The following is a 26,442-nucleotide window of genomic DNA, read 5'->3' as shown; positions in this document are numbered from 1 at the left end:
TTCTTTCAATCAGTCAATCAATAAATCACCTAATCCTTGCAGTTCTAGTGACAAAGTGTCTTAAATGTCCTGATGCATACGACCATGTTCAGCCTGCTCTTTGTCGAACTGGCCAGCCATGTTTTTGTTTTTTAAGAGGAACTGAACTTAAACGCATGCCACTGTCAGACTCTTTATCTGGTGCTTGTGCTTGTTTTCAGTTAGTGTTAGCTCTCGTTATCTTTTTATGATCAAATAGCCTTATTGGATACAAATATACAGATGAGAGGTTGAATTTTGTTGTGATTTAGATGATATATTGATATATGGATAATATAAATTGTTATATGTTACCTCCACCCCTGCCAGCATGCACAATAGCAGCACCCTGACTCTGTTTGACCTGAATGCTTGAACTGCAACTTAATTAGTATCATTGGTAACACTTACCCTACTATTTCATGTCATGGCTGCTGTGAAACAGGTCCATTCATAAACAGTAAAAATAGCACTAGATTATGGTGCTGCAGTCAGAGAACAAGTAAGCCTCAAAGTTGTGTTTTTCTTGGAAAGGTAGGGCCATTGTCCCCATTTGACTAGTCTAGTATTAAGGTCAGCTTTGGTGCTGTATACCACTTTCAGCCAGTGACGACCAACTTTGACGTTACTGGTGAAATTGTGTTTGCTTGACCTTGATCTTTTGAGTTTGCTGTTATTGTCTTGTGCACATCTTTTCTTGTGTATGTCCATGGGTCTGTTTGCTCACTTCAAAGTGGATCCTGAGTTGCGCAAACTACATGTTTGTTTAACAATTGTAATGTAGTTTGACCTCGTGTGGACAAACCTGTCTTGAAAATGTTTTATATTTGCTAGATACTGGTGTGTTGGATTATATGTGTTGGACAAGAGTGATTCTAAAATCCCTCTTTAGATTTACTGAAGCAGGAGAAATTAATTTTATATCAGATGGAGTCTTTTCCAGTTTGGACTAGATGGAAGACAAAGAAAAAAAAAACAGTCCTTACAGGCCTAACACAGATGGTCCCGCTCATACCTATAGGCATCACCTTCAGACATTTGGAAGGAAAGTCAGCAGTGCACAAACTGAAACAACATCAAGCCCAGTTTTGTAACTCTTCAGTGAATATTAATTGTGTTTCATTGGCCTTTCGGTTCACAAAACTTTCTCAGTCCATAAAAGAAAGGCAGAGAGAGATGCATCTTTCATGAGCATGCAGTGATATTTGAATTTATTTGTCAAAACCGATAAGAGCGCTTTGAGATGGGAGAGAAAAAACATGAGAGAGGAGATGAAATGAAAATAATTCAGAGGAAAAGAGATTATTTTCTTCTTCAGACTCATGTCTGAGTGCTGTATCTTTCTGTCACCTGAGGGAGTCGTCCCTTCCCAAATCACCTTTGTCCTTCATGGTCCAAAAGACACCTGAATATTTTCTTCAAACATCGTCATCTCCAAACTCCAGCAGCTCCATCATTTACGCACTGTGAAATTTAAGCCATTAATGTGTTCCCTAAGTAGTTCTTTGTTATTGGAGTGTAGGGCACTCGAGGACAAGTGCCAACAGGAAATGACATATTTAAAAAAAAACAAAAAACAAATATGTTTTGTTATATTTGTCCTATTAAATTTGAAGTATTGGTATTATTACTTTTACTGTTCACTTTCCTACGGCTGTAACAGAGCTGCGTTGAGTTACTGATACAGCAAACTGAACACTTCCTGTTGCTTCACATTAAAATCTTTCCACCTGCTAAATTAGCTGGATGCTTTTATTGTGAAGAAGCTCCAGGAACTGCAATGTGTTTGTCTCAAGTCAGCAGAACTTATATTATGCACTGTTACTGTTAAATAAAAGTTGTTGTTCATAACAAGGAATAGTACAAATAGTTAATTTTCAGCCATCTTCTAGTCAAAGCATACTTTGCTCATATAGTAAAATATTACAGAAATATGAAAACTATCTTTGGCAACAAATAACCATAAGTGGGATCAAGTTGTTGTTTTGCAAGTCTCAAGTCAAGATGGGCAAGTCCCGGATATCATAATTTTCAGTGAATTTCCATCCTCATTGATTTACAAAGTTACTTAGCCATTAGGCTAACATTTGTTAAGTGTTAAGTGTAGCCTCGATTTAATGTTCTTTGCGCAGCTTCAGTTATTAAACCAAGCTGGAGGTTGTTCACATGTTTTGCATACTGTAATTAGTTTTTTGTTGACCACGTCATGGTTTTTTACACCAACTAAATTATCTGTGGTATAATGTTTTTTCCAACTGGTGCACACTAACATAATGTTAATGCTGGATCTGGGAAATGATGATTGCAGCTGTTGACTTCTTTAAAAATAACTTTTGGTCATATTTGCTGAAGCTGTCACATTATCCTGACAGTAGTACATGAGACCAATAATATCAACAACCAATCAGAACCAGCTCCAACAAACCACATACCTGGGAATGTTGTCAAAGACCAATGCTGTGGGGGTGAATTGGTTGTCGAGTCTCACTCCTGGATTGTCAGATGCTGACATTTTGGGTTAGACATTCAGTTGCAAACGTGCTGGGAATGAATAGCGTTAATGTTAGGTGATTCAGGAATGAATGGATTTGTGGCACACGTTTTAAATAACAAACTTTTTAATGTTTGGATTTGGGGGAAGGTATTATTTCAAGTCATAAGCCTCAAATCCAAGTGAAGTCACAAGTCATTGGTATGGAAGTCCATGTCGAGATGCAAGTCTTTTCTTGATATTGTCAAGTCGGGCCAAGGGCTGGCTATTGGTACTCAATACCTTTAACATATTGATTGAAATAAAAAGATACCAAGTTGTATCAAAACTTGTCCAGTCAAACAATGTCTGCAATTAATCCTTTTGGTACCCAGATCTAGAAAAAAATGATTATTTATATGGTTTTGCTGGCAGCCAGTCACTGCAAGTGTTCTTATATCTTTGAATGAAGCACTCCATTGGTATGGGTATCACTTCTAGGGTGCTGGTATTGGTACTGGAATCTGCTGGTCGAGTCCACACTTCTACAAGTTACACACTGATATGATGTTGAAGCCAAAGGTACTACTTCTGCCATCCTATGACAATCAAATGTGTGAACGGTGCAACTCTGACTTAAAAAAAGGGCACAATGACATGATTTCAGTGTCACTGACTGTCAGTGTCAGAGTGTCATTAAACCAACACGTTAGGATGCTTACATTTGTGTTCAGTCATAGTTCCATTTGCTGTAATAGTATTGCCACCTCATCTGCCTCCATCATCTGTTTATATGGCTAAAACTCCAACCTGCCTCCTAATTACAGCCTGATGTGCTTGAAATCATGCTGCAAGCACTTTTTATTACCTGCTTGATTTAAAAGTCTAGTTAAAAAGCTTAGTAAGGAAATGTGAGACCCAGGCTACATTAATCTTCAAATTACTGCATATTTGTTACGGTCATCAGTGAGGATATTGGTTTGTCAGAGCTGGAGCTTAAAAGGGAAGAGGAAAAGGAAGCCTCCCTCGACTTATATATTTTTTTCTTTTATTCCTCACTCTGACTTTGAATGCCGTTAAAAGTCGCCGTCTGTTGTTTGTGTCGTTTGTTTGGTGATGGAGTTCAGGATCAATGTCTGTGTTTGGCCTTACGTCCAGCTTTAATAGATGTTGGCATGTGCTTGGAAGTTGACAGGAAAGCCTGGAGGGAAGAAGAGATCCATTCTGACCTTATCAGTGTATCTGATCCATTTCCTCCCTGTCGTTTGTGTTTCTGCTCTTGTCTGTTGATGCCGTCTTGTTTTTCTTTACATGTGAAAACTACTAGCGTGAAGAACTAGTGGTTTGTGGTCACCTTTGTTTTCGATAGCAAATTAATTGGCCAGCAAGTTGATAAGCAGTCACAAAACAACACATGTTAAGACACCACCTTGGACGAGAAATGTGATTTTAACTTTTTTTCTGAACCAATTGATTAATCAATTGAGAAAATAATAGTCAGCTTAAATGATAATGAAAATAACTGTTTGAAGCCTTAGCTGTGTCCGACAACACTCATCCTTGCAATCATCCATTGATGATTGATGATATCTTTGTCCCTGCCTCCCACCTTCTCCCGCCAAATTCACCATGTTCTACACTGCGTACGTACACCACATCCACTAAACAAAATAAACTGACAAAGCGTCAAGAAATTAAATATCATCACACCTATTTTCTTTTTTAAACAGAGAAATACAAGCTTACGCCTTCTGAAATCAAGTTTCTCTCATTTACTAAACTAAGATGAGCGTAATTTTCTTGTTAACTCCTCGTAACATTTCATTCAGACTTGACAAAACAACATGTAAAACTCACCCAATCTCTGTTAGTCTGTTCACTGTCCCAACAACCGCCAGCTCTGGTTTGGTTGAAATAAATCCTTCACTCACTGCATGAAAAGAGTGCAAAGAGCCGGGCTCTGCAGGCTATTTACCTCTCACTCCTCAGCTTAGCACACTCATGGTTGGGCTGAGTGGGTGGGTACTGCGCCGCTGGATGAGGGCGCAACGCGGAGCAACCACTGTGACTCCGCAGACCATTACATTATCAAACTAATATTGCACCAATAACTGGCCAAAAAATCCAACCAGCGATGGATTCAGCCCATCGTCCAGTCGCCCAACCCTATGTTGCAGACTGCACACGGTCTTAAAGGGAGCATTTGGCACTTTTCATGTGGATGTTCAACCAATGTTGATGTTAAATGTAGTCAATTGAAGCAGTAAATTCCTCAGATCCATGCTGGAAGTGCCTACATGTACCAGGATGCATTGCGTGCAAGCTTCTGATGCCCATTCCCATGTTGCCAGTTGTCGCCACTGCAGCCTATAGCTATTACTTTGTTGGCCAGAACATAAAGTTAGGTGACAAAAATACTCATCTAGCATGCCCCCTGGCTACGTAGAGGCAGAGACTAGAAATCCAAGCTGAAATAGTCTGTAGGTCTTCCTGCATCCGATGACATCACTGTGACATCACTGGATGAACACACTCACAGAGGAATTTATTGCTGAAATTGACTACATTTACCATCAATACTGAGTGGACATCCACATAAAAAGTGGCAAATTTTCTCTTTAAGACAATAAAAAAAATGCTTCACAGTATCTGACTGTACCCTTCTAGGAAAAGGGTAGTTGTACCACAGTAAAAAAGACCATCATTTTCAGATATTTCCTCTCAGGAGAGGGCTATTTTTCAAAACGATGGGTTAGTTTGAAGGAAAGGTAGTAAAGGCATGATAGGTGTGATCTTTATTAATCCATAAACGGTTGTTCTTGTTAGCTATAGACCCAAACTGAATAAGCCCACTCCCTGAGACATAAATACATGATTCATTTTAGTCCCCCAGCACTTAATAAGCACCCCCATGTGCACAGTAAAGACGTGCTCGTATGCAGTGGGTGGACGTGGAGGTGCACTGAGGAGGGAGCTGTGAGAACAGTTCAGACTCTCTGTGTCAGTAACATTACCAGTTTGAAAATCCTCTGTGTGCACATTGTTATTCTCTCTAGTATTGCAGCAAGCAGTCATATAAAGGAACAAGTGAGAATTTAAACAAGTTGCTGTTATTATCGTCAGCAGCATCTGGGCTTCTCTAATTAGCGTTAAATGACCTAACATAATGGGCAATTACTTAACGAAACAAGCCCCCCCACCACCACCACAAATAGCCAACTTCAGCCACAACAAGCGTTTATTTTAAGATCTGTTTGTCCTCACCAAATTCATACTGAGTTTTCAGTGGTTGCCCCCACACTTAATGCCTGCATGATTAAAGTGTAGTTAAGTGTGTGTGTATGTGTGTGTGTGGGTGGGTGCACTTGTTAAGCCTTTCATTAGATTTGACCTAATCTGAGGCCAACAGACCCTCCCGAGGCTGAGCCAGTAAGAAGTGGCTGGATCCCTGTGGAGGAACTAATGATCTAGCCATAGTTCTTGAATGTACACACACACACACACACACACACACACACATACGTGTCTGTATTATCATAGTTCTTTGTCGTAGCCCAAAAATAGCGCCTGAAAGAAGTGAGGACCAGCGTCAGCGACCTCACGTTGCAAATATGTTCTCACCCTGAATATTTAAAAGAAATATGCCCTCACAAAGACTGAAGCACAAGAACACACACAAACACACCGTCTGCAAGCCTGACAGCATCTCTCTGAGCAGTGCAACTTTCTAGTGACCCACACAGCAGGCTCTTATCCACAAAAGATGTAATCACTTGTACATTCTTCTCTTCTCTCGAGAGGTAAAGTGACAATCACATCAAGCAAAAGGTTTCTGATGAAATAAATTTGCTACATCAAAAAAAAAAAGTCTGATGTTGCTGTGAAGAAGACTACCGAGCCTTTTATTCTTGACAATCAACCTTGATCGGATATTCATAAGAGATGCAAGCAGTCCAAACTGAAACAACTACAGTTATTGAGGCCTTTCTAGATTTATGAGGAGGTGCACTTTAGCTATGGTGTAACCTACAGCATAGTAGAGCTGGGGTCAAGGCTTTACTGTGATGCCATAACTATAGCTGGACAGATACTGGTGTTTATCATGTTTGAAAGATTAGATAACAATATATAGATAGGCTGACAGATTTTCTTTTTTACATAAACACATGACATAAACCAGCAATCTTCAAACTGAGGCCTGAGACCAACAGGGGCTCTTCGGTGGGCTGTAGAGTTTTATCACAGTTTTGGAAGAAGGGAAAGAAAAAGAGCCGGCTGGTTTGATTGACGGAAATTTTTTGTGATACTAGTATGATCACTGATTGACTACTAAGACTTAATTCTCTGCAAACCTCAAAAAATACTCAAGACAAAAACATCTCAAATTGATGATTGACGTTTAACTTAACTTTGTTTCTGAAAGGACTGTGACCAAGATACATACTGATTTACACATTTACAAGACAACAAACTGTTCAAAAATGACAAAAGAAACTACAAGGAATCAAAGGAATTCTCTCAGAAACACCCTAACCTGTTTTGTGTTTGTCAGCTCAAAAATGTTTCGGTAGGAGCACGTCTAGGAATTATATTTAGTTTGCTTGAGGTGGTCTTTGGATTGGCAAACCTGTGTTCTCAAAAATCACAAAAAACTATCTTTTTAAACAATTAAATGCCTCTGTTATCACAACATGGTCATGTTAGACCATAAAAAAGACTCACTCCCACGTTTTTTGGTGTCAAGCCTTCATCAGGGAACCATTTGATCTGTCTGACTCTGTCTGACGAAGGATCAACGCTGAAACTTGCCAAGGTTGGTTTGTTTTAATGTCCAGCATGACCATGCCATGACAAGAAAGGTTTCTGAGCATGTATATCCCTATCCAAAAACCACCTCAAACAACCTCAATTTGAGTCCTACCCCAATGTTTTTATGAGTGGACAAACTACGGAAAGGTTACACTGTTTCTAAATGACCTCGAAACCTTGTTTGGCTTTTTTGTAAAGAAATTTCTTGTTACTTATAAGCTTGCATACACATCAACATAATATCAATGATATATTGGCCAGGCCTCAATGCACAAGTACAAGCTTCACTTGGCAAAATCACTCTGGTCAAACAAGAGAGTATATCTAAATATCTAAACTAAGTGGGTAAACAAACTTGCACTAAAATAAGATAGTCAACAACAAGTGCTCTTTTAATGTACTAAGAGTTAGTAATTGCTGTGCAGAAGAAATACAAAAGTAGTGGAGAAAGTGCAGCAGCACCTCCTGAACAATAATTTGTCTGTTATAAATGTGTCAACATGTCCGACTGTTTGTCGGGAGCACTTGTTTTCATTGCCCTCAGCACTTCCTCTCAGCACATTGAATAGGGCGGGTATATGGTAATGATTCCTTTATTGGATCCCCTGTGAGATTCTAATCCTCTGAATTGATAGACAAATGAATAGCATCCTGTCTGCGTTGCTCGTCTCGTGTTAAACATAACTGGAGGGCCTCCACTCAAGCGGCAGCGGCCATTGTCCCCGGCTATCAAACACCCATTAGGCCGGGCGCCAGTTGCTTGTCAACTTTTGACATCGCTTGCACCGCGTCCAGTCAGAGAGTTGACACTGAGTGACGGCGTTGAAAGACGGCTCGTCTCGTTCTGCTGCATGAGTGATGTTTTTGTTGATCTCTCAATCGCTGCCCCTATTGTGGGCGCACTTTTTACCTTTTTCTCTCACACCCTCACACCCTCACTTCCTTCTCGCCCCTTTGTGTTGCGTGTAGCCATTAGCCATATGGTGGCAAACAGGCACAACAATGCGCGCTACAAAACAGAGGCTCAGAAGGGAAGCGCTTGAATTTGAAAAGGGTGTAACTCTGTGGACACGTCGTGGATGAGGCGGAGGAGGAGGGCTTTTGCTTGGCCCGGCCTCTCGGTGTGACACGGCGGTGGCGGCGGCGGTGGTGGTGGTGGTGGGGGGGGGCAGGCATTGGCAATGTCAGGGTGTAGAGACGGACGAGGATTTGGAAGAGTCAAGTGCCGCTGAAAGGGAAGTTGTTGGTGGTCTGCAGAGTTGCAGCAGCTGCCCCTGAAAACAAACGGAAGAAATAAGAGAGACAGAGAGAAAGAAGGGGAGGGGGGACGGGCAGGGGAGTCCGGTGGAAGGCGTGCGGGCTCCTCACTTGTGGGCTCCTCACTTTTTTTTTGTCCCCTCGCTTTAATCTGTTGGGGGAAAGAGTGAGGGAGAGCTTGGCCGTAGCCCATGGGTGCTCCAGACCTCCCCCCACTTTTACTCCGGCCAGCTTAACTAGAAGTTCAGCACCCCCCCACACAGTACCCTCCACCACCACCGCCGCCGCCACCATCGGTCCTCCTCTCTCCCGCTTAACTTGCTCTGTATTCAGCCTAGGTGCTGGAGTGACAACGAGCCATTCATTGTGGAGGTAGAGGGAAAAAACTGTGGATCTCTCCTGTGTCTTTTTTTTTTTTTTCAGGGAGGTGGTGGGAGTTGGGAAAAGCAAGGGGGGGGCGGGCGGGTGCGGGGGTTTGATCGGTGAAGGAGATTGGAGGGAGGGCGCATATTCCTGAAATGGTGAAATACGGCAGAAAAAGGGGGCAGAAGGAGAAAGTAAAAGAGTGAGAGGAGAAAGGGAGGGAGGGGTGAGTAAAAAAAGTAAGAGCGCAAAGGAGGAGGGAGGGGAGGGATGGATGGAGCGGGAGGAGGGGGGGAGGCAGAGCTGGAATCACAGAAGGAAAGGGAAGGGGGGGGTAGAAAGAGAGAGAGAGTGGGCTACCATGCCGAATGAGCGGAGAGAGGCGGAGAGGAAGCAGAGCTCCATCAGATGAAATGAGGTGAAAGTAATTCAGGCATTAATCAAGCCAGGGCAAAAGGGAGGGTATACTGTGTTTTCTCCCCCCTCTTTCGCTGCGGAACTGAAAGGCAAGGTGTGAATGAAGGAGCCTACAGTGGCCAGCAGAGAAGCACCACTGGGTCACAGCGTCAAATCATGTCCGATTCGAACACCGTTGCCGCTTCCACCGCAGACCAGGTCAGTCCGAGCTTTCGTGTTGTTTGTCTGTTTTTTTTTTTTTGTTTTTTTTTTTACACGCATCAGAAGCGAGCATGCTGTTTTTGCGCCTCACACCAGAGCTTAAGCGGTCGGGAATTGTTACAAGACTTAGAAACAAGACTTCTAGGAATAAGAAAGTTCCGGTCGGATGTATATTATCTTTAGATCCTGATTCGGAAGTAGTTAGAGGAAGTTTCTAAGAGCAACTGGGTGAGTGTGTGTTTCTTGGACTATCAAAGCAACGATTGTTTTGCCCGGAGCTGCCTGGACAACGGTACAGGGTCCTGAAAGAATTGAATTCATCAAGACGAGCTATTGTCTACGCCGCCTTATTTTTCGGTGATCATTCAGGGGGTCTGTGACGACTCAATACCCCCCGCACCACGTGAGGAGGGGGACGCAGCTCTTTAAAAACCAGACCACGTGTGGCGGCCCTGAAAAGTTTTTATAAGTAATTGCAGTGGGAAGTCCGGGCAGCGCTGTGAGAGATGGGGTTGGTAAGGAAGTGGGCTGGTCCGCCGTGTGTGTGAAAGAGAGTGACAGAGTAGAAAAGCAGAAGTGTCCAGAAAAGGCCGATATTTATGCCCCCCCCCCTCCTCCTCCAGCCCTCCACCACCCCCCCACAAGCCGCTTTAATCACACACTTTGGCACATACATCCTTCGCTCAGCTTCCTTTTTTTAACTGCCGGCTGACTTTGAAACACTTAGAAACAATTAAATCCTCTGATCTGTTTAAGATAAGATATACAGTCATTTCCATTATGGCAGGTAAAGACAAAAAAAGTGTGTGTCTGTGTGTGTGTGTGTGTGTGTGTGTGTGTGCATCCGACCTTGCTGCCGGCTTGTGTTGTTAGCCAAGTCCTTGTCTCCTGTTTCCGATTGCTACTGTCAAGGCTGAGTCAGCTCGCTGAAGTTCTGTAGGCAAATGCACACACACACACAGGCATGCACACACACACACACACACACACAAAAGCATGGGCACAAAAGTTTCAGGTGCACACACAAAAGCACACGCCAACACAACAGCTGCTGGAAGTGTTCGCACACAAAATTCGGGGATGGATTGTGGGTGGAAGGTTGAAGATATTTAGAGCTGCACTTTGTGTGTGTGTGTGTGTGTGTGTGTGTGTGTGTGTGTGGTTGTGAGAGTGTGGAAGCACCACGTACACAGGAGTGTGTGTATTTGTGTGTGTGTGTATACAGTGAGAACAATTCCCCAAAGCAGCATCCACAACAGACAAATCCACAACAGTCCACATGCTAATCCGCTGATTCTGGTCTGTTTAGATTTGTTAACACTCGCTCGCCATATTTCTCCCAAAGCTTTGACTGACAGGACTGTGTGGAGACTCATAATTACAAGCGGTGGCTGCGTGTGGGTGCAAATTTTGGTCCATAATTATTGACTATGATCAAAGACATCTGTAAAATTCAAATGAGATCTCCCCTTCAGTAGCAGCAGAGCAGCTACATACTGAAGTCTTGTTTCTGTAATCTGGAGACTTGTACGTTTGCAATCACAGCGATTTATGCGTGTTCTTGTCAGAAACCAGCAGTTTTCTAGGGATGCTGACAGAATTCTTGAGTTCCACGCCTTTTCTTATCAGCTTTGTTGGAATTATATAGTTTGTAGATGTTTTTTGTTGATCTTAAATGTCTTAAATGCAATAAATGATACTCTAGTTACAATAGAGATATTGGATTTGAGCTTGTATCACGTAGTCAACAAGTCAGTGATGTGATGTGGACAGGTGTGGTAAGGGTCAGGTATTTTAGCCACTTAAAAATGGGTCCATCTCAGAAAATCACTACCACTTAAGGGTATACCTTCACATCAAACAGCCTCCTTTGAGGGCAAACTGCTGTTATATGAGCCAGATATCACTGTGTCCAAACTAACTCCGAAATCCGTACTTTTACCTTGCTAACATGGGGTGTTACTGGTCTGCTGCTGCCTCAGTCTGTTAGTTTGCTCGAGCTGTTGTGTGACTTTGTGTTATTGTGTGACTTTGGTAAATCCGAAATATCCTTTAAAACACCAAACGCACTAACAGATCCAGGCCAGACCTGTCTTCTGCAAGGTAAAGTCACTGATTTTGCCCATGTAGTCTGGTTGGTTTGTAGAGAGGGATATTTGTCCTATAGAACAGCACTTTCCAGGCTATCTGACAGCAAAGTAAAGCAGTGAAAATATTCTAAATATAGTATACACTCAAACTGATAATTGTTTAGGTGGACCTGTTCTTAACTGGCTCATAACTGATATGCTGCAGAAGAGAAAATCTTACATCCATGCAGTCTAGTCAGTTAGTATTTGTCCATTCAAACTTGTGTGACATGGATAAAGAAAGCCAATGTTCAAATTAGAAATACATTATGTAAGCCCTTCCATTGTAAAAGGCATAACACATTAAACACTTTTTTTGTTGTCAAGTAGTCAAGTAGCCCAGCTTTATGTTCTACCACAAACACAAAGTCGGAAACATTGATTTGTCCTTTGATTTTTTGAAACTCTCAGTACTTTGATTTCTGCAAATGAAGCATTTGGTGTCCACTGGACTAATTTCCTCCACTACCACTTACAGCGTCTTCATTCTCACCCAAGGTTGTATTATTAGTATGCAAGTACTACTGTTTGCCTAGCAGGAGGACCTGTTTTCCGCTGAAACACAAATTGTTTTAACAAATCGGCCCTGTGGGTGAAGCACTTTTCTGCTCTGGCTAAATTTGATGGATGGATGCATCTCAGCAGGATTTGACGACCTGTTTGATGTGGTAAAAACTGCAAGACGGTGAAAAATGTTCAAAATGATCTTAGTCACTGCTTTAAAACAGAGCTGAAAGTGTATACTTACCTTACATTAAAGCTGTGGTGGGTAGATTGTTTTATTTCCCAAACAGAAGATAGTCAGAAAGATGGTTGATTGCTGAGTCTACTCTTGTTAAGGATTTGACGGTATGGGAATGAGGCTCGACACTCATTATCATCATCATCTTCGAGCCACCAATAAATCAATCAACAGTTTTAAAAGCTTAAATTTGGACCTGTTAAATCAAATAAATTCATCAAGTTTTGCAAAGAGTTTTTCCAACATATTGTCTTTAATTGCTGCTACACTGAGCTTTGATTATGAGTCATCAAACTGCACCTCTAAGTTGGTGTAATAGGGACGTTTAGGAAAAATGTGTACCGCTCCTGACAGATTACTGTGGGTTTACTCAGGTGTGGACTGAGCTGATAAAGCTGAGTGTACACACACACACACACACACACACACACACACACACACACACACACACACACACACGCACACTCCAGCCAAACCACCGTTTACAATATGGGAGTAAAATGAGCGGCCCCCTTCTCAAATGGTACATCCCTGCTAAAACCTGATGTCTGGACAGTCTGGTCAAGTTTTCGCAGTATCCAAAAAATACTAAAAAGTAATGTTAGGCTACACTTTAAATTTAAAATGGATCCAATTTTCATTTAATCTGTAGCTTCAACTGAGCAGGTATTACAGACATATTTATGTCTTTGAGGTAACAGTTTGACTTCAGTCTAGTTTCAAGTTGCAAGTACAGCTGGGTAATATGGACAGAATCAAATATCACAATATTTTTTATCGATTTTGCGATAACATTGTAGGGATGACTATTGATGCCTTCACAAATTATAAACACAATGAGAATTTTGATAAATAATCACCAGTAATGTGGATATAATGACAGTAGGTAGATAATAGCTGTAATACTGCCTTTAAAACCAGCTTAACTAAACATGATATGATTATATCCAAAAATAAAAAATTTAGTCTCATATCATAATATCAGTATAATACTGATTGATTTTTTTTAACTGGTAATTGAACCCAATCCCCCTAAATAATAATAGCAATAATAATAAATGTATATCACTTGATGTGGTGGAAATACATTTTAAATTAAAGATTAAAAATGTGAAAAATGTGGCCAACCCGTTGAATGGCTGCCTCTATCCTCAAATACTTCTCCCTTTTCTAAAGCCACCTAATATCCTGCCTCAAAAGTACTTTTTCTGACTGCAAAATAAATAAATAAATAAATAAAAAATGTCCCAATCAAAGCCGGCTTCCTTCATTTCCTCTGTCATTACATGGGTCACATCCTTCCTCTCAGCGGTAGACCGACCTCACCGTGTTGGGACAATAGTCTGAGGTCATGTGTGATCTGAAGGCATGCTTGACTAGTAATTGGAGTAATAAGGAGTTCAGATGGATCCGGTAATTGCTGAGCGAGTGCTGGTGATTGGCTCTGACATGCTTTTACTGAAAGAAAGGATCAGATCGGATACCGTTTCCATATCCAGACAACAGCCACAGTCATTGCTTTGACTTTTCTGGAAATTATCCAGTATTTTCATGATTTTATTGTGAGTTATATTCATAGTAGCTGCTGATTTACGTGCAAACGTCACATACTATGAGACCACGGGATAGTACACAACTTTTTTCTTAGTTTTGGACCTCAGCTGATCACTGCCCAGTTTGAAATAGTCATAACTCGAAGAGAACGAATGGTTTTAACAGACTGACCCAAATCATTGCTTTGTATATAAGCAGATTTTCTGGATCATAGGGTGTTTTGCCAAGACGCTAATGAGGCTTGTTATGTAGAGAAGTACAGATTCTTCTGCTGTAGTGGCGTTCATCCAGACTGCTGCTGCACTCCAACACCTACCTTTTCTGTTTATGTCTCCTATAAGAACGCACGCAGACACATTTAGCCCGTCTGCCCTGCAGGCTGTCACGCTTTTTAGTATCGCTTTAGCAGGGTGATCTAAGTTCTCCTAAAATAACACTGTTAGCTGAAACATAATGACACAGAGCATGTGCTGCTTCTGCTGGCAGAAATATTAAAACATACTCATTATCAGAAAAGCTTTTGAAATGGAATTAACTGTGAAACATCCATAGATGTCATATATAATGTTATGGTAGCTGCTAATATACAGTTCAGTACATTACATCTAGCGTAGGAAGCCAGCAGGGGCCCACACACACACACACACACACACACACACACACACACACACACACACACACACAAACTCTGCCCATCTGGGGGCAGGTGTTGCAGTTTATGGAGCGGAAGTGCAAAGTAGCTGTGTTTACTCACTGCACTAAGGCTTAGCAAGCAAAGCGAACGGACACATGTGGAAAAGAGAGACAGAAATAGATATAGAGAGAGTTTGTGTGTGTGTGTGTGTGTGTGTGTGTGTGTGTGCACCCCTTGCCCATCTCCCTGTGGTGGCTCCAACCTTCAGTCTCCCTCTGACTTCACTAAGTTAAGCTTCCGGGCTCACAGCTGCCTTGCAGAAGCACACGGTCATACGACACAACACACAGCGAACTGACGATAACATGCACGGTTGGGTGGACGGATGGTTGCAAGCTTGACTGAGAGGTTAGAAAAATTAATGATGGATAATGGCCGACTGGAGAGGTGAAGAGGTGGAAGCTGACAGGAGGACTGAAAGACTGGAAAGAAATGTTACTGATATGCAAGTCAAAGTCTTTGATGGGTGAAAATAATTTGAAAGTGTACTCATATTGTAGTTATATCCTATGTGCCTTAACATGGAAATATATCAGTCTGATCATATGATTTTGTTATGACTTAGCTATGAATTATTTGAACTTTTTTAAGAAATTGTGTGAGACAGCTCTAAATGGGCCTTAGCCATTGTTGCTATGGAGATGAAGCCTTCCAGAGGTGCAAATCTGAGTTGGAGTGAAGTCGGGACTCTTCATTACTGTAGTCGACTCTTCCTAAATCTCTCCTCTTTGTGCTCTGTGTGCTAATAACAGTTGAGCAAGCTGAGAACCTCGGCCAACTTTCTCCTTTACTGTTTCGTGGAGTTAGATATGCTGTATGCTATAGGCTCTTCCAAGTTGAGAAGAAAAGCAAACAGTTAAAAGATGTTGCTAAGGTATATGTATATTGTATAGTCACATCTTAAGTTAGCTAATGTTAACAAAATGCTAGCTAACTAGCTACCTAATCTACACCAGTTGTTCGTTAGCTAGTAAGCAAGGGTTTCGCTAACATTAACTGAGATGTGACTATACAGTGTGCTGTTTTTACAAGTACCCGAGCTACGTTGTTTAACCATCTTCTTTTTCAATATAATCAAGCCTATAATACACATATGCGAGTAAGCTACAGGAAACAGGAAAGGAGAACTGTTTTCAGAGCACAGGGGAAAAAGAGGCAGGACTTTGTAAGGGTCAAGTCAGACCAAAACACCCGGCTGTAGTTGCCAAATTATTCGAAAACTGGACCAGAATCCTTTGAGCTACTGAATGTTACTATCGGGTTTCTATTATAAAATATGATAGTTGGTTTCCACTTAATGTTAGTGGGGCATGCAACTGAATCTTAAGCTCTGTGACTGGATGTTTACCGCTGAAATGCTCCCTGGGAATTGTAGTGGATTTCTCTTCTTAAATGAATACTTCAGATTTTGAGGAGATTCACTTACTGAGAGTTAGATGAGAAGATCAATACCACTCTCCTATCTGTCTGTTCAATATGAGGATACAGCCTGCAGTTGCCTAACTTAGCACAAAGACTGGAAACAGAGGGAAACAAATCAGCCAACCAACATCCCTAAAGTTCACTAATTGACGAATTGTTTTTTTAAAATCTGTGTTTCCCAGTTTTCAGTCCTTATGCTAAGCTAAAGTAACGCTTGGAATCATATCTGAAATTGCCCTTTAGTTTTTATGTACACTGTCTCCTTGAGTGTTTAATAAAGTACTCCAACTCTCCTGGTTAAATATCATTTTGTGTATGCAGAAAATGATCAGAAGGGGTTGTGGGGGCACTCCTTTCAGAATGTGCCTCTCACCATGGGGGCGCTAAAAATGATGTGGTTGGGTTTCACATGAGTGCCAGAGGCAACGAGGACAGGAGAGACGGTCTGACTGGGGTTAAAGGTCCGATTCTTGTGGTGGTTCAACACTAAAGCATTTTGTTGTAGGTCTTATCGCAACAAAAGGCAGTTATCTAATCGTTTCTCTCAGAACGTTATCTATTTTATTTTCCTTTTTGTCATAAATTGTTGTCATTCCCGTCTTGCTTGAAAATAAACAACAGAGGGGATGTCAGGATTGATGGAGCCGTCAAAACAACAATCATAAAACGTTACGAAATATAGGTTAGTCATACATTACTTGAACCTCACGCCCCATTTCACAACATTGAGTAGCAGCTGCTCATTCGTATCACTCTGAGGCTTTCAAGAGTCACTGGGTTAACAAGCTTCAAGTTAGGAAGAGGCCATCAGTTTTCAAATCAAAAGCAGACCCAAAAGTTATGGAAAGAAGAAGGAAATAAAGGTATGTCTCATCTCTACATCAGCTCTGCACCCATGGAAACATATAATGGGGGCTTGTGAGTAAAATGCATATATGGGTGTTAGTAGCCCAGCTAGAGTTACCCTCCTCAGGCAAAAACACCCTATTGAAGAATGCTGGGGTCATGTCAAAGGTGAGCTTCCCAAAGCCCTCAGTGGCACAGGGCAGCATTTTCCAACCTGTAGCCTTTGGCATCTGGGATTGAGAAGGATATAGATAGAGTTTATATTCTAGGTTACTGTAGGAGCATGCACTAGAAGCTGTACTAAGGTTCCTGAGGATGTTTCACCTCTCATCAGACAAGCCCAAAAGAAAAAAATCACTATTAAGATAGACACAGACGGACAAAAAGAAACCAAAAGCTTTGATAAATGTTAACTCCCAATTTGAGTTCCCAATAAAGCCATAAAGGTCTTACTTGCATTCATGCAAGGAGTTTGCGCAAAGATAATCACAGTGCTGAGTTGCTGTAAGAGCCCTCAACCTTTGACTGTACCACACTGTGGTGGTTACCCATTTATTCAAGTTCCTGGAACTCTTCATTACAAACCGGAACTAACTGGACTATTGTGGTGAGTTCAGATCTGCCTTCCTGTGTGAAATGGCAGAAAGCCATTCCAAATTCAGGCTAATGAGGTGCAGCTAAAGTGCAGCTCTGGCACTGTGGGATATTAGTATGGAAGGTCATCGTCACCCCACCTAGCTTACTGATACAAACTCAAGCTTTTAACTGAAATGACCTGACCATGCAGGTTATTCTTGGTGTGCCACAGTCAGTTGTAAAAATGCTGCCGTGTCCTCCTGACTGATATAGAGGAAAATAAAAAAGAAGGAAGGGTCATTACGTCCCTATAGAAGAACACTCTGCTCTGCTTGGTGCCAGACTTTGTTGCCGTTTCTATATAAAACTCTGGGAGATCCATGGAGAGGCACACTAAAACCAGATATATCTATGCTGTATGACCTAAAGCCCCATTTCCACCACAGGAACTTTCCTCAGAACCTTTGGAGGAACTCAGTATGTTTCCACTGCAGGGACCAGGCTCTTAATTAAGTTCCAGGGACCTGACTGGTCGAGTACTCACAGCATTTTATTTCAGCCACAATTATAAAAAATCTGCAGCCGTAAACCAGTTTGCTGTTTATTCATCGTGCTTCGACACATCAACACAGAATTACAGAAGAAAGCAAATAACAGATGGACTGACGACAAATGACTGACATCGTTTTGTAGTCACATGCACAAATAACATTTGAAAACAGCCACTTTTTTCACTTTTTGTCGAATCTTTGTGGCTCATCGGACCACAGTGCACAAGCAGTTCCTGGGACTAAAAGTTCCAGGTACTTTGGGTGGAAACGCAGCTTAAAAGAGGACAGAGCACTCCTCAGAGAATAGCATAGTGACTGATTTTTCATTTGTTTACTTGCTGTTGGTCTCTAAGTGGCATGACTGACATTGCATCTCCCATAAGCTTCAATATAAGTGGCACCAAAATCTGGAGTTCTCTATAGCAATGTAATGTCCCTTCCTTATGTTTATTTTCTTTGACAAATATGGCACATCTTTTCAGGCAAATTGAAGTGTGTTTCTTGGACAAGAATTAACGCTTGTATATTCACGTATTATAGACATTAAGTCAGACCTATGATTCAATCTGCAAATGGCAAAGATGCACAGAAAAAAATGGCCTCTCCTAAAAGTCATTCTGCCTTTTGAAATTCTACAAATTGTTTATTAAATATAATATATAAATGTCCATGGTTATAAATATTGATGAATATAAATGTTGCATTTTGTGCACTTAACAGCGTCTTTGTTTGAATTTGACTTTTTTTTTCTTCTTTTTTTTCATTTAAAAGCATTCCCCAGTGCAAATAGGTTTTTGCTGAAAAGCCGCAGCGGATGTTTCTTTGCTAACTGGCTGACTTACTGACCCGCTCGTCATCGTTAAAATGCACATGTTCATTTGTTTGATTTGAAATATTCGAATTGTGTTAGGCTTGTTTGTTAGTCTCTAATTGTGTGGGAGACTGCTTCTTTTCCAAGGCGGGCACATTCACTGACTCTGCCCACGTTCTAAGGACTGTTTGTTCATCTTTTCATCTACATATTGTGTACATGCTGTTTGCTGTTAGCCTGCAGCTGAGTAACAGTAATACTGAGTAAATCATTAATTACAGGTGCTTATTAGTGAAATTATGTTTCTTGAATATATTCTTAATTTATCCAGCACTTGTTGCCAGTATTTATTTTGCTGCATGGAATCAAACATGCAGTGCATGCAGTGGCAAGTCTCGTTTACAATTTTGGGGGGTTTTTGCTGAAAGCTGGCAACCCAGCAGTGGTGAACATCTGTTTCATTTTCTGGCTTTGATCATATTTGGGATGTGAAGTTTATATGGGGCATTGTAACCTGGTTATTCATCTTTCTATGAACATGATTTTAACATTATCCAGATTTCTGATGGTCTGTGTCAGTTCAGGTGGGTTTTTCATTTCTGCATCAACTGAGTTATGTCGGTAGCTGCAGATGAGCCCACTTCACTTTCTGGCTGCTTGGTTTCTGCAGCTACTATTCTACTGGAATCTTACTGCCATTAATGGAAGAGGACAGGGACCAGTAAAACAATATAAAATGAAAACAGAGGACATAGATAGATATCAAAACATCTACAGTCAGATGCACTTGTTTCCAAATTATTTAGAATCACTTTAAAAGCACCTAATGAGACCAGCTCGCAAATATTTAGGTGATTATTGCAACTGATTCCAAACTGAGGGAGCAGCATATTTAAATTTAAAGTTATTCATGTGTGGCTTTATTTCAGGACACGTGCACACAGAACAGACAGTGATCAGAAGTGTGGATGAGGTGTTTATATTTCTCAAAACTAGGATATGGGTCTCTTAAACCAGGATATGAAATGTCACCAAAAGCCTGATGGTAACTACAATACTCATCTGCATGTAAGCAAACTGATAGGCTCTTTAAAAATGTTCCTGTCCTGAAAGACCTGTCAGTGACAACTGTCACCTGTTGCAGCTTTTCTTACTACTTACTACAATAAATCATGAGTTCCCAAACTTATTATGCCAAGGTCTGCACTGGATTTATGTTCAAGGGGTCTGGAGCGATTTTTTTTTTTTAACAAAATAACATTTAATCAACTCACATCAAACTTTTAAGCAAGATACATTCAAGTTCAAGACAGTCAGAGATGGTTAAAATACGTTGGAGCCCAGTGGGAGAAAGAGTGATTTAGTGAAGGAGCTGATAGCAAATTGTCTGCTGTAAAATTAATGCAGAAACTTGGCAGCAACAGCACACAACACCCCAGCTGTTAGCGTTGTCATGACAGTGATGTGAACGATAGGGAAATAAGCCACATCGAAACCACATTCATCTAGAACCAGTCTCCAGCTACACTGTTAATCCAATCTTACTAATATTTCATTGATTTACAGAAAATTTATTTTGAAATAGAGTATGTTACACTTCATAACATACTGTATTTATGACAAGGTGTTGGCAGGGTGCAGATTGACTTACCTTTTGGTCCACATCTGGATTTTTGAGTACTGTAAGCTATTTTCTGGATGTGCTCATGTCATTTAGACTGTTGTTGCCTGCAAACATAAAAAAATATAATAAAACAGAGATCAAGTTACATATTCCAATCATTGTGAAATTGTCTTCTTACATCATTGATTTTAACATCTCATAATGTCTACATTAAATGTACCCATGCAAGCTTTGTGGTTATGTTGATGCTCTTTGAAATAACTAGCAATAAGTTATCTGGAATCAGTTTTCGCCTTTCAAACTTTCCAAAATATAGTTAGAATTTAGCATTGTGCAACTAAGGTTGATTAAAAAGCAGAATAGACTCATATTACCACATCTGCATGAGTCAGAGATCATTTTTAAACACTCTTTGTTTCGTGAAGTTAGTAATTAGCACTAAATGTACCATGCATAATGTACAGAGCAGGACCCAAACCGTTTAGTGTTATTACACAGTCCACAGTGTTCAGCAGTTACATGTGATGTACTGCTTTAACCTGCACATACTTACAGTGCAGTGGTGCAACTTCTCAAAAAAAAAAAAAAAAAAGGCAAAGTTTAAGCAAAACTGTGAAACGAGGTGAGGAGAAAAGGCTGATGAGGCTTATTCATCAGCTTTGTCATGGATTTGTAGGAAGCAAAAACCAGGGGAGAAAAGAGCTGATGATGAGGCTCGTTGAGGCAGCATGCTCACCGTGTTAGCAAAGAAAAACGAGGGGGGAAAAAGGGTGATAATGCTTGTCGAGGCTGCGTGTGTGTGGCGTGTGTGTGTGTGTGTGTATGTGTGTGTTTGCACACTCTTGTTGAAGCAGCACACTTGCAATGCAAGGATTGAGGGCAACTCCACAGAGATGACGCTTGTTAAAGCTGCCTCAAGTGAAGAGGGCTAAAACAATGAGAAAAAACAAGGACAAACGAGAGAGACGGAGAAAGATGGATGATGGAGTCTGATGTGTGTTCGTATAGAAAGAAAAAAAGAAAAGTAAAGCAGCGAACAACTCATCAATCACAACCACAGTCACAATTTTAATGCTGTAAATTAATTTTCCAAGCAGGAAGCTGCGTTTCCACCCGAAGTACATCCCAGGAACTACTTTTCAAGTAATTATAAAATTCCTTCAGTCTGTTGTTGTCTACAGTTCAACTGCAGCCTAAAGACCTGCAAAAATGAGTCAAATTATGATAAATATGGTAAAAAAAAATGGCTGCTGCATGTGACTATGCAAAAACATTGACGCCATATAATGCAACAGATAAGCATCATTATTTGTGCAATTTAAGGACATTTCCCAGTTTGTCCTCAGCATAAAAGCTTTATAAGACCAGGACTTCATCATCACTCCATAAGTTATATTCTCTCTTTTCTAACTCACATGTAACTCATGTTTAATTAAACTGATTAAAACGGTGGCTGAAATGAAATGCTGCGAGTAAATGACCAATCAGAAATGTTAATTTCATTCATTTATTTGCAACATTTTGGTACTAGATGTTCATCAGGGTTTGCCTGATGAACGTCTAGTATCGAAACGTCACAAATAAATGATATATTGCAAGTTAGACAGTGTGCAGGAGTCCTTTTGCAACTTTTTGCGTATATTTTATGAAAAGACAGTTTTTCCTTGCCCCTGATGGCAGGTGTTTGCTCATGGTGGGAATTGTTGGGTCTTTGTAAGTGATAATATAAAGAGTACAGTCTAAACCTGCTCTACAGGAAAAGTGTGCTGAGATAACATTTGCAATGATCTGGCGCAATATAAAGGAAACTGACTTGGTTTGACTTAATTATTACTCTCAAATTAATCATTTTAATTTAGCATAATTATCACCTTCTTTCCCTTTGTCTCACTATGGATCGCTGTGATTCAATACAAAATAGATATACTTGGGGTTTTGGTTGTTAGTTGGCTGGGAAGAGACAGAGCTGTTAGTTTGAGTGCTACATAGCAGTTTTGTTCTATCCATATATGTCTCTTTACTGTTGTGATTGCATAAAAACTTTTTAAACTCTTTTTAAACTGTTCTTTATTCTTTGATAGTTTTCCTAAAACCTTCCATTAAGTATCACAGTATATCGCATCATATTGAATCATTACTCCTGTATCATGATGCCTATTGTATCACCAGATTCTGGCAAATACAAAGCCCTACTCTTGCTGTAAAATCTTTGATGATACTGCAGATGTCAGTCCATAATAACCATCGTCGTCTTCAGACGTCCACATGGCTGAATGTGCTGCACAAAAAGCTTTTGTTGTCCTCTTCAAGAGGGATGAAGTTAAATATTAAATCAAAATACAGAAAGATGTCTTGAGGAAATGTTTAATTTTCTATTTATAAGATAGTCTTTTAATCCACCAATAATTTCAGTTCTACAGTCAACAAAAGAAGTCAAAAAAAAGGACAAATTCAGTCTCAGCTCCACAGCTGATATCGTGAAAATATTGCAGCTTGAACCTGGTATTCACACACCATTTGCTCACACTACTATTGGATGCCAGTACTTTGTGTATGCTGTTACACATGCTGACAGATATGTGTGTGTGTCTCTGTGTTTGTGTGTGTGTGTGTGTGTGTGTGAGTGGGAGGTTGTGTGGGGGTGAGAGGGATGCAGGTGAACAGCTTGCGAGGGCCAACAGCTCCGCAGGCCAGTCTCGCGCATCACTTGACAGCCATACCCGATGATGGCCTACGCACAAATGAACTTGTTAAGCAAATGAGTGAACAAGCGAGGGAGGGTGGAGGGTGTGTGTGTGTGTGTGTGTGTGCGTGTGTGTGTGTGGAGAGGGGGTGTTCACACGGCTGCAGCAGCTCCAGCTAGACCTGCCTGCCTGTCTGCATCCATCAGCCGTCACTGCCCCTCGTCCCTCTGTCTCGAACTCTTCTTCTTTTCCCCCTTTTTTTCGTCGCTGTCTTTCTCTCAGAGAGCTCTCAGTAACTGTCTCTATTTCAGGTTGTCTCTTCCCATCTCTGTCGTTCACTCACGCTCATGTAATCCCATTGTTTTATTAGAGAACAGCCTATTTCTGAATTGGATTGGGAGATTATCGTCATGATGCTTTAACAGGGCGCTGTCATCCTGCGCTAGCTGACAATGGACAGTAAAAAAGACAGATTGGTCCTCGGTATAGAATTTTGAGTGAACTAAAACGTAATGTATTCATGGTATTTACATGGATCATGCATGTAGCTTACATACACAGGCAGGACTGAAAATCCAGTCACAATTGTGGATTATCATTCCCGAAATAAAACTCCCAGATAACAGCACCTGCATCTACTTATACTGTACATACACACGTAATAGGATAATCCATCATACATGTGCTGTGTTTCCACTGCATGGTACGGCTCAGCTTGACTGGACTCACTTATATTTGGGTTTTCCATTGTCAAAATGTGTAGATCGAACCTCGTACAAGGGATGATAACGCTTAATCAACGATTACGTAAAATTTAATCTATCTAATATCAAATAAAGATGATTTTTGTGAATGTGCTCCACATATTTAGTTATGTGTTTGATATGTTGGCCTCTGCATCTGTTTATGTGCCATAGTCTATGTAATGCTGTCAGACAATATGCAATATGTTGCTGATAAAATAAGACAAAAAGAAAAAAACGCATTTGCTATTTTTATTAAATAATAAAAATTGCATTTTTGATCTTTTTCTATCACCTCTGTTGAGATTCGAAGCAACCAGAGCTGATATGAAAACACTGCAGACCACTGATTTGTTAGATAATCATCACTAGAGTTGCGACTTGTGCGGTAGGTTTGGGCGATGTCTACCACACTGATGTAGACGATGTCCACGGTGAAACATCGCTGATGGACAATGACATCGCTGTTGTTGCATCATTTCTTAGAGTTAGGGAGTCGGGCTGCCCCACAACAGAAAAGCTGACTTGCTCACCAGCTCACTGCTGTAGTCAACATTACGTCCCACTGTCTGTGTGACAGCAACCTTCACTGTCTGATGCATTTGAAGGGAGCTGGCCATACTTGCCAAAGCTCCTGATTTTCCCAGGAGAATGACATTTTTCATTGCCGTCACCCTATTGCCTCCCAGGATCACAATTCTCCCATATTTCTCCTGATTTCACCCAGACAGCTATACAGCTACACCAAACCAGACTTTATAAGAAGGATTTCTGGTTTTGCATTTTGTAAAATCTGTCAATTTTCTTTTAGGGACACAGGCAAAAACTAAATGAATGAAATAAAGCGATCAGAGATTTGCGCAAGTTTACGTTAGAGGGACGAATTAGTCTGTAGTCTTTTCTGCACATTTAGTTGCAAAAACAATAGCGGCATGATGGAAAGACTGCGAACTGTGTGTCTTAGGTTTGTCTATCTTGGCAGGTTTAATAAGACATTAATAAATAGGACATGGAGATGTAATGTTAATGCAACTCTCAGGGAACACACAACCTGATCCTGGTGCATCGTCCATCGGCCCAACCCTGTTACGTGACACAGAGCAACCAGAGTCGCCTTGTGGTCCGCACTCTGATGTAGGATTTCTCAAACTCTTTTTCAGCTTTTTTGTTTTGCTGCTTCTCAGAAAGTTTGAAAGTTTCTCTCAAAGTTTGTGTCCTTGCTGTGATAAACAGCCAGCCCTTCGATATCCTCTATTGTTCTTGTGTTTGTGTCACATTGATGATGTCATGGCCATTTCACATGGCGTCGCTGTGTTGATCAGCTAAGAATCCCACCCACGTTGAGGGGGTACTTAGGTGCAAAAACAAAATCCTGCAAGCCTGGCCAGTCGCTGCTTGAAGTAGGAATGCTTGTCGGATTGTCAGTTTGTGAAAGTCCCAAAAATTGTTGGGGACGCAGCCCAACCAATTCCAAAGTTGAAAAAGTTCTGGATGAAGTGTACCATCTGCGGTAGAAAGTACCTGGAACCAAACTGAGTTGTGTCAAACAGTGATGAGCAGTTTACACAACTACAAACATGTCCACACCTCTAAACACATGTAGAAACTCACATAGTCATGCACACACATCTTTGTAAATGCATTAACATTTCAATTTCTGTCATCAAACATCCACCCTCTGCCCTTTCGTCCTGACAACACCCGGCCTTCCTGTCCCTTTTGGCCCTTCTTTGGCCCTAGTTGACCCCACTCGCCCCACCCCCCCTCCTTTCTGTCTTACAAAGACATCCACACAACTTAGCCCACCTCCTCCTCCTCCTCTCCTCAAAAGGCAGGCATTTAAGGATTCCAGCCTGGTAAGTTTTGTGCTATAAGTGTCACAGAGATAGAGAAGTTGGTCATTCATCAGGCTTTTGGGACTATTTGAGGGGCTGATGCTGCTGTTGCATCAAGTTCCTCACCATGGAAAATTATGTCAAGGTAAGGAGCTGGATGACACAGTTGAGATTTTTACAGATTGAGGTAGTTTGTTGATTGTAGTACCTGATGATCTAATGATTGTTTAATGTAACCACGTGTGTCTGGCATACAGATATTGCTGTAAAAAATGAAGGTAAAATAAAACAATGCTAGATTTTTTTATGCATGTTCCCTTAAGGATTTAATTTTTTACCTACTAAATCTTGTTGTTTTACAGACATGTGGTTCTAGTGATTTCATTGATAGGTAACTGTCTCACCAATCTGCTGACCAATTACTAAGTGACTGATTAGTTTGTTGTCTTTTTTTAACTTACTGACATGCAGACAGATTGAGCTGTTAACTGACTGATTGGCAACTTGTCCAAACTCACCGTCTTATGTCTACAGTAGATATTTTGCATAGATCAAGTTGAAATGGATCGCAGTTGAGATCTTGTATCAGAATTGATTCCTAACGCTGCTTGAGTTACTATTTGTGATTAGATTTCATTTCCCTAAGTGTGGAAATTATGCTAAACAGAGAGAAATTGAATGGAACGTCAGCCAGAC

General features: G+C 40.9%; 1 protein-coding gene across 4 annotated transcripts in view; it reads left to right on the top strand.

Annotated features, from left to right (window-relative positions):
• slc6a9 (solute carrier family 6 member 9) overlaps positions 1 to 26,442 on the top strand; it is a 109,751-nt gene that overhangs the window by 34,525 nt on the left and 48,784 nt on the right. Inside the window, exon 1 of one of the 4 annotated variants that reach the window (XM_084731896.1) lies at positions 9,139 to 9,532. The exons of 2 other annotated variants lie outside the window; for them this stretch is intronic. In XM_084731896.1, coding sequence (XP_084588022.1) covers positions 9,491 to 9,532 — 42 coding nt within the window. In that variant the 5' untranslated portion in view covers positions 9,139 to 9,490. Of the gene's footprint in view, positions 1 to 9,138; positions 9,533 to 25,767; positions 25,892 to 26,442 lie in introns of those variants that run through there. One more of the 4 variants, XM_084731899.1, reaches the window with a different exon arrangement.

The sequence above is a fragment of the Lutjanus erythropterus genome, chromosome 12 (assembly GCF_056507025.1).
Source record: "Lutjanus erythropterus isolate fLutEry1 chromosome 12, fLutEry1.hap2, whole genome shotgun sequence".
In the NCBI taxonomy this organism is placed as follows: domain Eukaryota; kingdom Metazoa; phylum Chordata; class Actinopteri; order Lutjaniformes; family Lutjanidae; genus Lutjanus; species Lutjanus erythropterus.
The sequence above is the reverse complement of the archived record's forward strand: the minus strand, read 5'-3'. Positions and strand labels throughout refer to the sequence as shown.